At 40.3% G+C, this 17088-nt stretch overlaps 1 protein-coding gene across 3 annotated transcripts in view; it reads right to left on the bottom strand.

The window, feature by feature from the left end:
• NYAP2 (neuronal tyrosine-phosphorylated phosphoinositide-3-kinase adaptor 2) overlaps positions 1 to 17088 on the bottom strand; it is a 140615-nt gene that overhangs the window by 69488 nt on the left and 54039 nt on the right. For all 3 annotated transcript variants that reach the window (XM_057417145.1, XM_057417146.1, XM_057417147.1), the window contains one exon: positions 6623 to 6921. In XM_057417145.1, the coding sequence (XP_057273128.1) occupies positions 6623 to 6921 (299 nt within the window). The remainder of the gene's footprint in view (positions 1 to 6622; positions 6922 to 17088) is intronic.

Genomic DNA, 17088 nt, shown 5'->3' with positions numbered 1-17088 from the left:
TGCTCCTTTCACTCATTCCTTCCCCCTTGTCCTGCCTTATCTGAAGGACCAGAAAACAGACCTGAAAAGATGAAGGAGGTGATATGCACATGAAAGTAACCAGCTCTGGGACCTGCAAACTGAAAATTGACTTGCTGCAGGGAGGGGCAAACTGAAATTTCAGCAAAAGCAAAGAAAACAAAACCCCAAAACACTGAAAAACTACTTCCCCTTCCCTCCAAAAAGCAGCGCCTTTGAAAAATCTCTAAGCTACTAAATACTAGAGAATACATTGAAATCTTTGTCATACCCTTCCTGCTAGACTGCAGGTCAGTGGAAATAAGCTGCTTCAGCAACCAAATGGGCCAAACACAGAGCAGAGGCATTGCTGGGCACAGTCCCACAGCAAAGTCAGGCCAGCACTGCCCTCCAGTCTTTTAACCACTTTATCAGCAAGGAGACTGCTGAGATGCAGGGCTGAACAAAGGGAAGTGCTAGGTGTCTAATAAAGACTGCAGTGCTCTAGTGCTGCTGAAGCATCATATATATCCATCTCTGACACCTGGCCACACAGGGCGGTCCTTTGAAGAGTAGTTAAGAGCCAATTCCACCTCACTCTGCTGACAACAGGGTATTGTGTTTTCTGATGTTGGCTTTGAATTTTCCCTCCATCATTGCCAGCTGCCTTCTACCAGTGTGCACAGTTTCAAGTTAAGCCCTCTCAAGCATTGCAGTCTGAAAGAGTTACATTACAGTGTACAAAAACTAATGGATAAATCATATTAAGGTATATGAATGAAAACAGACACTGCTTCATGCATTGCTGAATACCAGCTTGCATTATACCTACATAGTTAACATGAACACTAGCTGCAGCTTTTCACGGGTCAAAATGTTTTGTTTAAAATACAGAGCAGACTGCAGGAAAGAGGGAAAATGAGCTAAAAACCATACAGAGCACAATACACAAGCACTCAGGCCTCTCAAGCACAGTGACATACAGGGGACATTCTGTTCTGCCATGCAGCCTGCCCTTCCCTGTCCTCAGACCCATATCCTGGCACTGCAACAGCATCACAAGCCACAGTGATGACTGACCCTCACCAAGAGGGAGCATGTTCCAAGAGCATCTGCCCAAGTCTCGTGCTTGCTGTGCAGGGCTCTGAATAAATCTAGTGAAAGATACTTCTTACCAGACCTCCCTGCCCCACTCCCATGCCCCAGCTCCTGCCTAGCAGTAGGGTTGTGCAGGAGCATCCATGTCTCAAAGAGACATTCCTAAAATACTGTATTCTTCTACGTCAGCACTGGGTTGTCATGCCTGGCAGGAGGCCAAGCAGATAGCCCAGAAGCAGTAGCATCTAAAACTGCCCATAGCTATACCCACCATAACTCATCTTTCTGTTGCTTTACACTTCTAAGGTCTGAATAGGTCTCATTAGTGATATTTCTTCCTTTAGCAGGCATGGATGAAAAGATGCGAGAATCAGATCTGGCTACAAGGAAGGACATGACATAGTTACTGCAGAGGAAACTATTTTAAAGTTCAGGTTAAATACACTATTCAGTAAGGCAGAAAATAAAAGGAAACCAGCATCATGCAAAACCAGCAAGTTCTGTTCAATGACAGTATCGAAGTTCAAGTTTACAATGCAGAGTCTCCAGTTTAGCTGACAGAAAAATAGATTTATGACACCAGCTGGACTGCAACCCCAGTTACACTTACTGTAATTGCTCTTCTCTAGAGGAATATTTTCCTTACAAGTTTACCACCTTTAGAGACTGCTAAGCAAGAGAGAAAGGCTTCCACTGCATGGGCTTAGAAAGAGACAAGAAGGGTAGCTTCTTCCACACATGGCACTTGGAAGAAAAGCACTGAACAAACTGAGTGGGTTTCAAGGCATGGGGATCCCTGCGAGCATTTTCATGTCTTAGACCTAAACTTTCTGTAAGCTCTAGCAGAAGCAGAACAACCCCGTGCAACATCTTGAAAATGCTACTCTGAGTCGTAATTTGCATTTGTATGCACATATTTGCGTGTACCTGCGTGCACATAAAACTTGCATTTTCATTATCTATATGTATTATATGCTTGTATAATGCAGTCATTACCCATTTTACTAAGGAGAATTTTAACAAAAAGTTAACTTTCACAATGCAATTCACTGATACCTCTTCATTTATGATTGCACTGCAGTGGATCTGTAAACCTTTCTGGTGGATAAGCAGGGTTCACATAAAACCCACTGCTTGAGGCTGGTTACATTCACCAGTTACACTGTTTTGGTAATTCTTTTTTCTGTAAGATTGGGCACTGAAAGCACATAGATTAAACTCCTGCATTTTCTCAATAAGACCCCTTTTGGGATCAAGATTAGACAGGCCTTCCATGCTGAAATGTTATTTAAAATGACCCTTTCAGTTCACTTCTCACTTCCAGTGTGTGATATGGGGCACAGCTCCATTTGTTTGCTGTTCCTATCAGAGTTTGAAAACTCTGCAGAAAAGACAAACCACACTTTTAAAAACAACTTTCTAGAAATCTGTCACTGGGGAGAAATGCACTGGGGGGAAGGTGTTCAGTGGGTGCATATGAGAGGTAGCCAGAAGAGTCAAAAGGAATACTGAAGCTTAAGAAGGCACATGAAAGTGTGAAAACACAGCAATGAAATTAAACTCAAGGAGAGCTTCTCCAGGCTGTAGAGTGCTCTTTCAGGCAAAGCCAAGGTAGACTGGCGTGGAATACACTAACCGAAGTGTTACCACACTGCTGCACAATGTGACAGGGTTAATGCATGTCATTGTGACTTGAAAGAAGATTCTCACACTCCCACAAATTTGGAAGCAAGTAGACTGTACAGGGAAAGAACCACCGTGGCTGCTACTGATGCTATTTGTGCTTAGGGAGGAAAAGGTCTTTCAAGCTCATGACCAAATTTCTTCCACCACTTACTTCTGCAGTAAAGTCAGGCTTTCATTCAAAGCATAATCTAATGTTAATGGTGGTTACTAAGATGAGATGGATTCAATATTTGGACTTCACCATGATCAGAAAAAGAATGAAAATTACCACCAGTAATTGGTTTTGTTTGTATAAAGTGGATAGTTACCAAAAAGCAAAAAGTAAACATGTTTAATAAAAATGAGCGGTGAGGCTGTCCCTGGTTGCCTAGGAAATGCAGCAAATTCCTTTTCAAAGTAGCCACAGGGTCAGACAATAGAAATCATAGTCTGAATTATTCTGCATTGCCATAAAAAAAAAATGAGCTGGGAATAATTTTGTGACAACTCCTTTGTAAAGATTCCACAATAGTTGGTGGAGAAACAATAGGGGTTTTTATCATTGTTTCCAATAGCTCCTGGAAAAAGCAGTAGCCATTCAGCCTGCAAATACCACAAATACATACAAATGTATGAGAGGCATGCATATACAAATATTTGGGTACAATATCAACAATAAAGACCAAGTTAAGCCTCTGTGTTCTCGGAGTTGACATTCCAAAGACCTTCCTAGGAGAACATGAGTATTGTATCCTATGGACTATCTTACCTGAAATTGGCAAGATACAGGTTTACAGCCTCTTGAATTCAAAGACTGCTACTAGAATGAGAACTACTAGACATGGGAAAACTTCACCACTTTCACAGATAAAAAAAAAGATTTGCAGAATCAGACCTTCACAGGTTTCTTTGAGCTACACACAATTTCAGATACTTTATTTGCTGGGATTAACTGTAAAGCAACAGTAATAATTTCCTATTCTGGGACAAAGCTGGTTTAATATTTGTATCAGATAAATACTGCAGATAATTAACTTTCATCTGATTCTGCTCATCTTTAGATTCCCTCATCAATGTATGACCACAGGTTTTATACAAACTTTCCTATGCTAGCCAGATGATGGCTGAAAATTCTTTCATCACAACAAACTTCTTACCTCGGAGGGGAAAAGCAATAACAAAGCCTTTCCTGGTGACAGCAAAGCATTTTAGTTTGTTCATCCAAACACCACCTTGAGTATACCTCAGACTTTAAAATGTGACTGCTTAGTTAACCCCCCTACAATCTGATTTTACTTTCTGTGTATCAGACTCTGGTGAAACTCCTGTAAGTCTGGCATATATAAAACCAAACACATACAAACAGGGCAGGCATTCTGAACACATGAAAACAGTTAATGGGTTATGTCACTTCAAAATCTCCAGGAACTTTTTCATGATAGCTTAAAAGTACCCATTGCAGTACTACATGTAAACCTGCAGAATGAATGTAATACATGGCATATATTAAGTATCATAGAGATTCTCAATATTCCATGAAGGCATTTAGTCACACTCAAAGGCAACACTTAGGTACTACCTTTTATGCTAGTGATGGAGTATTAACCATTAACCAGTTCTTTCCAGAGATCTTGCTATGAATATTCAGACATTGATTACAGTAACAAAGATGAGGTGCTCTGCAATACTTAGTACTTTGGTGTAGTAATGCTGTTGTCATAGAAATTATACAAAGTGAACCTGCTACAGCACCATGCATGCCACTCGTAACCATCTTGTGATGCAATAGATCGAGCTCAACCTGTACAGAGTGGAAGCAGGCAAACAGAAAGCAGGCCTTGGAAACAGAAATGTCAATAAATTACAAATTTTGGAGTCTGTCAGAAGGGACATGACTACATACTACGTCCTCAGTGTCAAATTTCAGATGGCAGGAGAAGATGAGGGAAAGGAAGCAAAATCTTCACAATCTTCCATAATAATAGTGCTGAAGAAAATCCAGTTTCATAAGGACATGGCTCTACCTAACTACATGACTACTTAAGGAGTCTGCCATAATTTCTGCGAGATCTGTGGAATACTTGAATGTATTTCAATTATCACTATCATTATTATTATTGCTACTTTAAGGCTTTCAGAGACTCTTGCTTCTCAGTAAATGAGGAAAAGGGCTAGGGGGATGGATATAAAACAGACCTTATTCCTAATTATCCTAGAGATAATGTGAAGGTCGGCTATACCAAAGAGCAAAATATACTCTGAGACTCAATGCACACTTGCAGGAATATTCATTAAACAAGTCAGAAAATGTTAGAGCCTATTTTACTGCCCTGTCTGCAAGATAAACTTCATTTAGCCTTTGTAATTCTGGTTGAGCAGACTCAGGAAGAAAGAGTGCTAATATATTAAAGAATTATAAAAACATTTTGAAATATAATATTTTTCAAAAGAACTTTTGAGAAACTTAAAAGCTTCTATCTTTCACCTCAGAGCACATCAGACCAAAACGTTTGTGCCATGTAATTCTCCTTCTAGATTAAATGGAGGACTTGAAACTTTCTGATATGAGATTTTAAATCTGTCTGTGGCACAAATCTGAGTGGTCACTGTGTAGCCTTTGGTCCAGTAAAATTGTGCTAAACTGCTTTTATTAAGGGCAGTTACTCAATTCTTGGATTTGTCATGTGAATCTGTTCAATGGAGTTGATGTAATGGTCACGGTGGAGGACAAGCTACGGAAGTAATGCTAAATGTCATATGCAAAATAACCACCACCAACAGCACAAATATATCTACAGTTTGTTCAGCGTTTGTGCTCGACCTTGCAGTCATAGACATATGTGTCATCAGTTGAATTACACATTGCTTTGCATCTTTATTATCACCGATGACTTTTCAAAATCAGATTTGCTTAAAAGGGGTTGTAACATGAATGCAGCTAACAAGTATTTCTGGCCACAACAAGAAGCAAAAGGGACACACACTAAGAGCACAACATAATGCATGGGATGTCAAAACTGATATGTAACACAGCAGTAGGAAAGACCAGCGCTGATCAAAACCATTTGTCCATAAGGGTTCCTTCTTACAGTTCACACTGTGAATCACAGTCATCCTGATCTCTCCTAGCAGGGAGTACAGCTGGTCCTACTGCTTCACAAAATGGACTTCCAGCATGGAAGAAAGGAAGAAGAAGATCCCTACAGTGTTAGTTCTTCTTTAGTAGTTCAGAGTAAGGAAGTTCTAACCTTATTCAACACTTTTGTTTATTTTCTTCTGAATATTGCATTGGCTGCAATGGAACTAGGAGAAATGAGAATGTAACTGGGCTGCAATGTAGCTGTGAAGAGAAAATGTAGACCTACATGAAACAGAAGCTTAGGCAATACATTATATCATCTCAGGTATAATTTTTACTGTTGGATAATATCTCCTTGCTGTAGAGATTCAGGGCCATGCAGCTTTCAGTATTTTATCATTTCTGTCCTTCACTTCTTTGTTGAGGAGGATCCTGTCCAGGACTGTGGTTTGCACAGTGCTAGTGATATAGTGAGTGGTCCTTAGCTGGTGTGCAGGTAACATTGCTACCTGATAGCAATTTCTTTTGCCTTTCATTTTGAATAATTCAACTCATTCTCCAGTATATAACCAGGAAATAAAAGTGGTACTGTTCTGTTAGAAATGTCAATGGTTGGCAATTACCCAGGGGTCCAAAATGTAGAGCACAATGATCTGGGATATCTGTGCTGGAATTGTTACACAGAGAGGGAAACTACAGTTAATCCTTAAATACAAGATTATCAACTGGATAATCTTAACAGTGTCACCATAAACCTTTTTTCCAAAGAATTATAGCATTTACCTTCGGTCCTGTCTGGTAGTTTCCCACTTTTATTTGTTGTTCCAGTGTTGACTGTTTCAGATGAGGTGCTCAGTTTGGTGTTGGGGTCTCGTTTAGGTTTTGGAGGTGGCTGCTTACGAGAGCTGCTACTTTCATCGTCAGTTCCTCCAACAGAATGAAGAGACTGGGATCTCACTGTAAAGCCACTGGAGCAAGGATGTGGCAGTCTGTCCTGAGGAGCAGGCATTGTCATAAATCCCATGCGGAAATGTTTCCCCACGTAGCTTCCTTCATTTCCTCTCGCTACTTCTCCACCTATGCTGTAAGAGAAAATACACACATAAGTAAATGATCCACCTTTGCCTGAACTGTACCTGGAATCACAGTCTCAGTTCTGCTTCTGAGGAGCAGATTGTACTTTTTAATTTGGAAACCAGCAATGCTCTTTTCTTTTCTTGGAAGAAGATGACTACTAGAATAAAGCACTCAGCGTAGGTTGCCAAGAATTCAAAGGTACATACACCGCTATGCACTCACTCAGAGTTTTACAAGAAAAAATAGAGAAAAGCTTTTGTTCAGGTTTCATAGCATTATGACTAGAAATTGTCTACAGAAAAAAAATTCAAACATTAGAAGTCAGAACTCAGTTTTCAGGAAGACAAGAGACCACAAGTAGGGCAAAGAATAATACTGCTTTAGAAATGCAATATCCTGTATTGATCCACACTCCCTTGCACTCATCTTTAACTACAGACATCCATGTACCTTGGAAACAAGGCTCTTGGGGCCCAGTCAATCATTTCCCTGCAGATTAAAGAATAAGAGAAAGAAATGCTCAAAAAATTATCTGTATATAGGAAACTGAGTATTTACGTCTCATCAAATCCACTTGAAGCTGCAACATGAGCAGTATGAGACTAGTAAGATGCAAGTAGAGGAGATGCAAAGGCAATGGGCTGTGGGATACCAGGAAGAAAATAACCTCCAATCATTCAGGAACACAGAGAAGAAGGAAAGCTCAGCTGAAAAAGTGCTATCATACCAAGTACTACGTTGTACCATGGATGGCAGGACTGAGAATAAGGTATTATCCCTGCTATAGTCATGTATGCTTATCAGTTCTGAATCATAGCTTTTACTGATGCTTTTACTGCAAACCCATAACACAGTTCAATTAATGCAATTCACTGAATACACGAAAAACCTACACAACACACACAGGTCAACACAGGCCTGTTTGCATGGAGGTTTGAAATGGTATGTGCCACTGTGAGCATGTAGAAATGTCAGTATGAGAACTGCAAAGTCCTGGAAAGCCCTAATTACCTCCTGTTTCTCCTTCACATAGAGTGAAGCTCTAAGCAGGGTCAGTCTGCTCATCTGTAAGTTTCCTATTCAGTGTTGCCTTGGGCTCATGCAGTTTATTTGCTTCTGGAACACATTTCCTTCTTTAAAAGACAAGAACATTTCTCAATGGTTCATGTGAAAATTAAGGTCACTTCATTCCCTGATACTGTCCCCTATCTTCACTGTAGGTAATACACAAGCTGTATCTAATTGTCTTAAAAGCATCGGATTGGCACCATGCAACGCACGACTGCAGAATAAAGCAGAATCTTTTTTTTGCTTACTACTGTCCTTGCATTTTTATTTATTTTCCATGACTGGAGAGATCCCCTTTCCAAATCAGAAACAAGTGAACAGGTCTAACTGAATATGTGCCGCTCTCCACCTGCACATGTACACACCACGCACCTGCCCACACACATGCCACACATATGCATATACTGATCCATGTTCATAACCAAGTTATTACTGAATCCTAATTGGCATCAATTCCAGAGGGATTTTCAGACACAAAGATCAAAAGGTAGAGCTCATTATTTTGAAGATTAATAAAAAACCTGTAGCTAATTTAAATGATTAACTATGTCTCCACTAATCTTGCATAAATTGTTCTGAAAATAATATAATCCTCTGGTGTTGGACTACAAAAAGGGCCTGTCATGTTATTTAGAGAAGATTACTATCCAAACATGCTGAAGAATGCAGGCGGGGGTCTGCTTCCTTCCTTAAGTCCATTGGACAAGTCAGATTTCGCAAGCAGAATTTCAGTTTGCCATGTCTCTGACATGAAAGTTCTCATCAACTTATACTATTTAATTAGTGCATTTACTTCACTACTGCATGAAGGTGTTGAAACTACACACTGTAAGGTAGATTCCATTATGGATGGACTTGCACAAAATCCACTGAGATGATAGGTTTCACCCATTTCCTAAGAATACACAGAACTGCATTTATATGAAGTGTGGGTTTTTGCTGAACTGCTGCATCCTGTACTCCAGAAATAAGAACTTTCAAAACGTAAGTTCAGTGTCTAAACACACATATCTCATTAAACAACTGAACTGTGTCCTTTTTCCTTCCTTTCCATATTTTTTTTCATTCTTTACTGAATTCCTTTCAACATCACAGATGAAAACCTATCTCACCTGCTTCCTATGCATACTCCAGAATAAAGAGCCTATAGCCAGGTCAAAGAGAGGTTGCAGGTACACATGAGAACAGAACTTGTTATTCTGCTTTGTGCTGAAGTAGATCTGGTCTTGCTTTTCTATATTCTCTGCTCAGCTACTAGACAAAATCAGCAGGGCACCATTTCCCTCTTTTCAGCCATGTGTAAGACCGTCCATTTCTCTTTGAGTGTAGGAGCCAACCTTCAGCTGATAGTTAAGCACTGTAAACCCCAAGACGAAGAAGCCTAACCTCTCGTTCTTGGTACTGGGCCGAGGTCATCAGTCAGGATCACAAAAAAGCTTATGTTTGGGACTTATGCTGGTAGGGATTCCTGAGTGTCGGGCAGCGGGTGTTTCCCAGCAGAGCTTGACTAGCAAGTGCAAGCATAACATCAGGTGGAGTGCCAAGTTCACATCTTGGTAATAGAGACTGAAATCCACCGTGGCGCACAGAGAAAGGAGTCATTCCAGACTCATACCCAGAGAACAAATACAAAAGCTGGATGGCAGATTTCAAACATGGCATCTCCTACCCTCAGGCAGCAGCATGCCAATGCTCCATTGAGACCCGTGGAACACAACTTTGCAATGCACAGTACTGCTGGTGTTACACCATGAAACTAGACAGAAACTATTTGTTTATAAACTCTTCCTGCTTGCAACTACAGGAGTTGTCTGGGGCTGGTATATGTCCCACTACACTACAACAGGCAGAGAAAGATTTACACACACCTTGCTGCATAAATGACTCCAGAAGCAGCGAAGGAATATAATTGTGTAGCTCTCACTCCGTTATTTCTGACAGGAAAGAGCCTGTGCTCCTCATTGTACTGATAATGAGTTCTATCTCATTTCAAAACTGTATTATGTGAGTTGCTGCAAGTATTACACAGTTTATTAATATATATGGAAATTCAGATTTGGATTATTCCTCTGGGAAGTTTCAATCTGAACTTGGCCAGGTTCAACTGCTTCTCTGACAAAGAATTATATACAGCATTCAAATAACCATTAAAAAGGCAAGTCATTTGTCTGCAACAAGAGTCTTGAATTATATAATAACAAAATTAATCATACAATCACTTGCGCTACACACAGCAAACCTGACTTTGTGCTGAAAATGCACTTTGGCATTTGCCTAGGTCTAGTGACTGATGCTGCAGTGGGTGGCAGAAAGGGCAGTGCAGTAAGGCTAGCTCCAGACACACTTAAGAAGAGTGTTCTGAAGCAGCTCTTCTTTCAAGAACAAGTTATGGGACTTCTCCAATGCCTACTTAACAAGTCCAATGGAGACCATCGAGTGCTGCCAGATTACATTATCCCTCCTCGGGTGCACTGTTCTCATCCCTCTCCCTCCTCCACACAGTACTGGAACTGAATCATTATAGCAAATACCAAAGCAGTTGGATCTGCCTCAAAACGGTAATAGAAGATTTCAGCTTTCATTACTAAAATAGGTAGAATAGCTCCAAATGATGGACCTGACAAGTCTTGTTATACCTCCTATATAGGTATTATCTGTCAGCTGAGATTTCTGAGGTCAGAATTCAGCTAACTAAACCATTCCAACCTTGCTGTTCCATACTGTGGAATCAGACTACCTGCAAATAAGCTGTGATCATCGTGGTCCTGGACACATTACAGCTCAGTTTATTGTGCTCTGCCTGCTCTGTTCTAGCAAGTAGATACTGGAGCACTGACCAAACTACAACATGGAATAACTGAAATGTTTATGTGTTTGAAGAACTACAGAGGGCAATAACTATAACTTTTGTATTATTCATTTTATTACTCACCACAAGAAAGGAAGTTCCAGGAGAAGACGGACCATTAGAAATGAACTCAGAAAATACCGTAAATGGACAAAGCACAGGCCAGGTCATTTTCACCTTGCTTTGCCATGACTCATAATGTCCCTATTGACTGGAAATATATTTTCGAGTTGTCAAGCTGGAAAACTAAGAACAAGAAGTTCTCATCACACTGCTGAAGAACACATGGCAAAGAAAAGGTGTCTAGAGACTGCCTGCCTCAATCAGTGTGGTCTTTTTAGTTTGCTCTGTTACTACTTTGCACTGCAAGTAACAGTTTTACTTTTTCTGTGAAGTTTCATTACTTGGACCAAGGAGAAATTGAAGTAATTTCTGGGAAAAAAAAGAAAATCATAGTTGTGTAAAAACTTTTGTTTTACTTGGTGTTACTGCTTTAACTGCAAACAATGTGGCATATTAAATCCCTCATTGTACTTCTAAGGAGTAGGAGAATTCTTAGGAATATCTAAGCCCCATAAAGTCAGAATACCCTAGAGCTACATTTTCTTCCCAGCTATCTATCCACCCTTGGTTCTTGGTATTCATCCAGATATTCTCTTATCAGTTCAGACTTAAAACGGATTAGTTTCATGCCTCAGGCACCAAGAACCACTTGTTAGCTCTCCTCATCTTTGTGTAGTTTCTATTTTTCTTCCAGTTTTCCTTTACATGAGATTTTTTGACTTTTTATCCACAAGTTCAAAAGGGGAACTACACCTGATTATAAGACTTGATCTCCTAAGCAGGAGAAAAGCGGACATACTCTGTTGGTGACAAATGTACTCTCAGGGGTGACACTCCAGACAGCCAAGAGAAGCCATTTCAATAGCAGATGCTCACTCTTCTTGTGAGGAAGACTCAGTCAGATACTGATTTGTTAGCTGGCAGAAACTGAGCTGAGAGTCTCTGCAAGCTACTCTGCAGAACAGGGGAGAACTGAGTTACAAGGGAAACAATGCACACGGATGGCCAGGCCTCTTCCCTCTGGGGAGCTGCAAGCCAGTGCTACCCTACCATGACACACGTCTAATCCATCAGGGAAGCTGTCTGAGTCAGAGACCAAAGATAAGTCACAAAAAATTAACTGTGATGCTGTAGGAAGATTTTTATAAGCCCATCATAAAAATGACTAACCATCTGCAAAAATACAAAAAGAATAAAAATACTTCACTCAGGGATTGTCTATGAGCTGGCTTGATAGAGCAAACAGCAGTGCATCCCTTGGTGCATCTACCTTTTTTGGGTTACAAGAATAGCTACTGATATTTTAATCACTTCCTTACTCATACAGCAATGAACACCTCATTCTTCCGCTCATATCAAATGTTCTGAGTATAAAGGCCTGAAATGGCTTTGAAATGTCTATTCCCCATCAGAATAAATTATACACACATATACTAAGGATGACACATTTTACTTTGTATTTGAGAAGCACTTTCAAGATTAGCATAAATTATATTTGTAAATTAGAGGTTGGATGCCAAAAAACAGAAGATACACTATTTTTATCCCCCTAAACATGATTTCAGCAGACCATGAAATGTAATACTGAATAAAGAAGGGCAGGATCACAATCATGGATTCAGAAACTGCACTGTAAGTATGGTTTTACACAAATCCACGCCATTTTCATTATAGAAATTAAACATAAAACCAAATTACTTTCTTTTCCTTTTCTTTTCCTTTTTTTTCAATTACACTCCAGAGGTCCCTCTCCTTATTCTCACAGACTCCAGATGTCTCACAATCTTACGTCAAGATCCAGAGGATCATACTACCATCCTTTTAGTTACAGGCTCAACTGTAAATGAATCATGACAAAGGTTAAGTTTATAGCTATTTTGTGCACCTGGAGGACTATCTAAAGTGAGCAACTGACATGCCTGTGCACATCAAACATCTTACGTCTGTAATATGCCTCTGCTTTTGACATAGGAGATCAGGTGCTGCTTAAGTCGCCCAGGCCTCTCAGGACACAGAATAACATCAGTGCTATAAAATAATATTTATTCTTTTACTACCCCTGTCAAACCCGCAGGCCCAGGGTTTGGTCCTGCAAACACGCAATGAGCTGACACCCCCTCTTTGTGTACCTGCATTGTTGTACTGGAGTAACTAGGAAGCCTTGCAGAAATTGGTTGTCAGTTGTGCCTCTCTTCTAAGCAATGCCACTTGATGGGGTGTGCCCACATAGTCTGACACTAGATTATTTCTAGGAAATCGTTTCTTCGAGCCAACCTGTATGTGGAACAGACCTCTAACAGCACTGTGCTGCTGTCAAGAGTCTGGCTCCTGCCATCCACAAAAGGATTGAATCTTGCATGCAGATGATTTTCCAGATCAAACTGAACCACCACATGCTGTGGCTGCACTGTAAGACTGAGTCCCTGGTGAGCAACCAAAAACACAGCTGTAATTCCTATGCAGTACACAATGCATGATAAAAGCAAAACTAACCAAGACTGTCCTCAGCAGGTTTTCCATAAGATGCCAGATAGCCTAATCTCAAATTATGATCTGTGATGCTCCACAGCAAACAATTTTCATAATGCAAAACATTGAAAATGCTACCAGTAGCTGAGGCTTGGGGCGGAAAATATCAAAATCAAACCAAACCAAACCTGAAACTTTATAAGAAACACTAATAAATAAAAACTATGTATGCTCTTTTTATAACTGTAATGGAGTAATGGAGGAGTAAGGACCTTCTGATCCACTGAGAGCTGAACGAAGCTGTATTTCATGAGTCTGAACAGAAGTGATGGTACTGGTTCTTATCCCCAGTGTCATTCCTCCTGTCTTCAGTAGGCTGCCTCCTTAACCAGGGACTAAGAATGGGCATGTTGGGCTGAACAGCCACAATGGCCTGATGTTGCTTTCCTCAGAGGACCAGCCATTGCTACTGTATATGGGGCAGCGGGTCTCCAGTGCTCCAGCCCTGTGTATGACTGGTGGCTAACTGATGCATACGGACAGGTTTGTGAGTTGTGAATACAGAAGATGCTTAACAGGCAGGGGTGAAAAGTGCCCTGGTTTTATATGACTACAGATATTTTTAATTTTGCATGGGAGATGCACAGCTAAAAGCCAGTAGATGAAAGCTCATATGTTCAGAGTCACCTAGAATTAGATATCAACCATATGCAAAGTTTAAACTGAGTGCAAACGCATGTTCGTGTTAATGGAGTGGGGGTTTGCATCCTGTCAAAAACGGGAGGAGCCAGAACAAGGCTGTGTTTTTGTCACATTCAGCAGAAAGCCACATGGCGCAGACTCCACTCTGCCTGAGCAACTGTGGCTAAGTAAATATTTCAATGAGGTATGGGAATAAATTAACATTCAAAATCAGTTTGGTCGGTTTTTGTAAGAAAATGTTTCTTTGGCTTTGAGTCGAGTTGTAATGGAAGAAAAATACGCAAAAAGTAAAAAAAACTTTCTGTGGATCAGATGCTGGGAAAAGTTTAAACTTGGACAAATTAATGAAATGTGCCAACACTCTAAGAACAGTGATTTGTAAACCAAGTGCACTGAGCCTGCCGAGATATTACAGTGTCTAACCTTTCCAGATTCAGGCTTACTTCAAACAGTGATTGTACAGATGCTCCTCTGAATCCCTTGAGCAAACATGACTCTAGTTTCCATTTAAAATCCAAGCTCAAATATAAGGAAATTAAGGTTTTAAATAAATGCTTCCTATGGTCTCCAGTGCTAGAAAGGAGTTTGATCCTGACCTGGCAGTGAACAGGAAGAACAATATTTTGTTTGGGAGGAAAACTCCTTACAAATTTCACTTTGGCATGGCAAAACATACAGATTTCTTTTGTTTAATTAGCCCTGAAACTTCAGACATTGACATAATTCTTTGGATACTTCTGTTATTCATAACTTTCCATTCAAAATATAGGCCCTAGCCTGGCTTGGCTCTCTGTTTTCTTTTCTAAATGTTATGTGAGTTGGTAAGAAAGGGAGAGGCGCTACCTGGTGTAAAGAGCCTGCGAGGAGGTCTTCGTACCACAGCCACAGTAGGTATGCGATATGGACACAGGCTCCACTGACAGGACAATGTTGTGCAAAGATTTGTCTTTTGGCAGCTCAACATCCAGATCTGCTATGTTCATACAGGGCAATTTTGCTTCCAGACATCTCAGCACAAAGCAAAACTCACAGAATCACTCACACAGTCACAGAATAGTTTGTGTTGGAAGGAATCTTCAAAGGTCATCTAGTTGCAGGAAGCACAATTTCCTAAAGAAGAGCACAAGGCTAAACTGGGTATTTTCCCCCATTTACCATGTCTCTGTGTGCTGAATTGGTCTTTGCACAGGAAACAAAAACGTTTAACTTAGTGCAGCTTACCCACCCTAACTACATAAATACTCTGCTGGACACATCACCTTGCTGTTACAGGTGTTGAAACCCATAGAAAGCTTCATGAAAGGATCCCTTTTTTGCACTGGAAGAGCCCTGGTCGAGTCCATTGCCTCAACTTTACAGCTAGCATTACCAGCCTTCTGCTAGTAAGTATCCATGTTACCACCTCTGGTTTTTCGATTTCTGAAGGGAAAGTTTCAGCTCATTTATCGATCACCGCTTGGTGATTTAACTGGAAAGCATGAATATCTGCCTGTGCCTTGCAACATGAACAAAGACTCAAAAAACTAAGTGAAACATTTTTCACAGGTGTGATTAACCCAGAAACAGGAAAGAGAATCACTCCATACAGATGTATGCAATGGTCTCTCTCTTTCCTTCTTCTCTCAACAGTCTCAATCTGGTAAATAAAACTACATGAAATCCTGTACATCAGTATCGACAGTTCTCAGCATCAAAGCCTGGAAAGGCTTGTTCACTAAGACTGGATATAAGGAGGAAATTCTTTCCTTTTAGGGTGGTGAGACACTGGAATGGGTTGCCCAGGGAGGTTGTGAATGCTCCATCCCTGGCAGTGTTCAAGACCATGTGATAAACACATAAATGTACTGGCTTTCGCAAATCATAGGTGTGGTTATGTGGATATAACTGTACAAGTTTACAGTAACAGAAACAAAGCTCACTAAAGACACAAGACTAGACAACAAGTTAAAAAGGTTCAGATCTCTTGATCAAAATGGAGTCACACAGCAAAAGAATTTGTAAAGGTAAAAGAAGGGGGGGGTGAAGCTTGATATAAGGAAAGCTAGTGTCTAGAAAACATAAAGTACTTTTTAGCTTAACTTAGGTTGTAGAAAGAGAACAATATTTATGTTGTAAGTCTGTGGAATGTAGTGGCCCCACTAAACATGAGTTAATTGTTTCACACTAGTCTTCTAAAGTAGTTTTAAAGAGCAATGTTTGTGTTTTAAGTCTGTGGTGAGATAACAGGATTTAGTGGCCCCACTAAACATGAATGAGTTATTTCACACCATCCTTCTACTCATCAGTTAATTTAGAGACAGAGCCTCTCAAACATCTGCTAGCTTGGGATACTCCTTGTCTGCCAGTCCTGCAATAAATTTTGCAGGAAGGTCACACTGTTTTAAATCTTTCCTATTTATCAGAATAATTACAGATATAGCTGGTTGTGTGGTTATTGGGACATCCAACTGTGCCAAAGGTGAAAAGTACACTGTGAGGAAGACTGCTTACTTCATCTTGAAGACCCCTACTCACAAGAGGAAGATTGTTTACTTCATCCTCAAGACCCCTGCCCACAATCAACACAGAGCAGTGTGCAGATGCCAAGAGGAGGAGACTTATGATAATAAATTCTTGAAGCTACTTATATTATCCCCCACCTATATGCGGGAATTATGAATATGTATGTAACTAATGTAATAGTGAAAATATATAAACCTGTAACAAATGCTAACCACTTGCGCCTCTGGCTACGGTCATGCGCCCAGCGCTGTTGCTTTTGCTTTATTGACTTTGTCCCTCAATAAAACCTTGCTATTTTGTTTAGAGGAGTGAGTTCGTATTTCACAACCAGGTTGGACGAAGCCTAGGGTGAGATGGTTTAGTGTGAGGTGTCCCTGCCCATGGCAGGGGGGCTGGAACTAGATGATCTAAAGGTCCTTTCCAATCCTAACCATTCTATGAATCTATACAAAGTCGCCTGGAAAATCTCTGCTTATATCACTTTTTTATCCATAGCAAAGTGACCATTATCGCCACATCA

The sequence above is a fragment of the Pezoporus wallicus genome, unplaced genomic scaffold, assembly GCF_028554395.1.
Source record: "Pezoporus wallicus isolate ANWC-B61680 ecotype Strahan unplaced genomic scaffold, APGP_CSIRO_Pwel_v1 contig_360, whole genome shotgun sequence".
Taxonomy (NCBI): domain Eukaryota; kingdom Metazoa; phylum Chordata; class Aves; order Psittaciformes; family Psittacidae; genus Pezoporus; species Pezoporus wallicus.
Note: the sequence above shows the minus strand (reverse complement) of the source record. Positions and strands in the feature narration are given on the sequence as shown.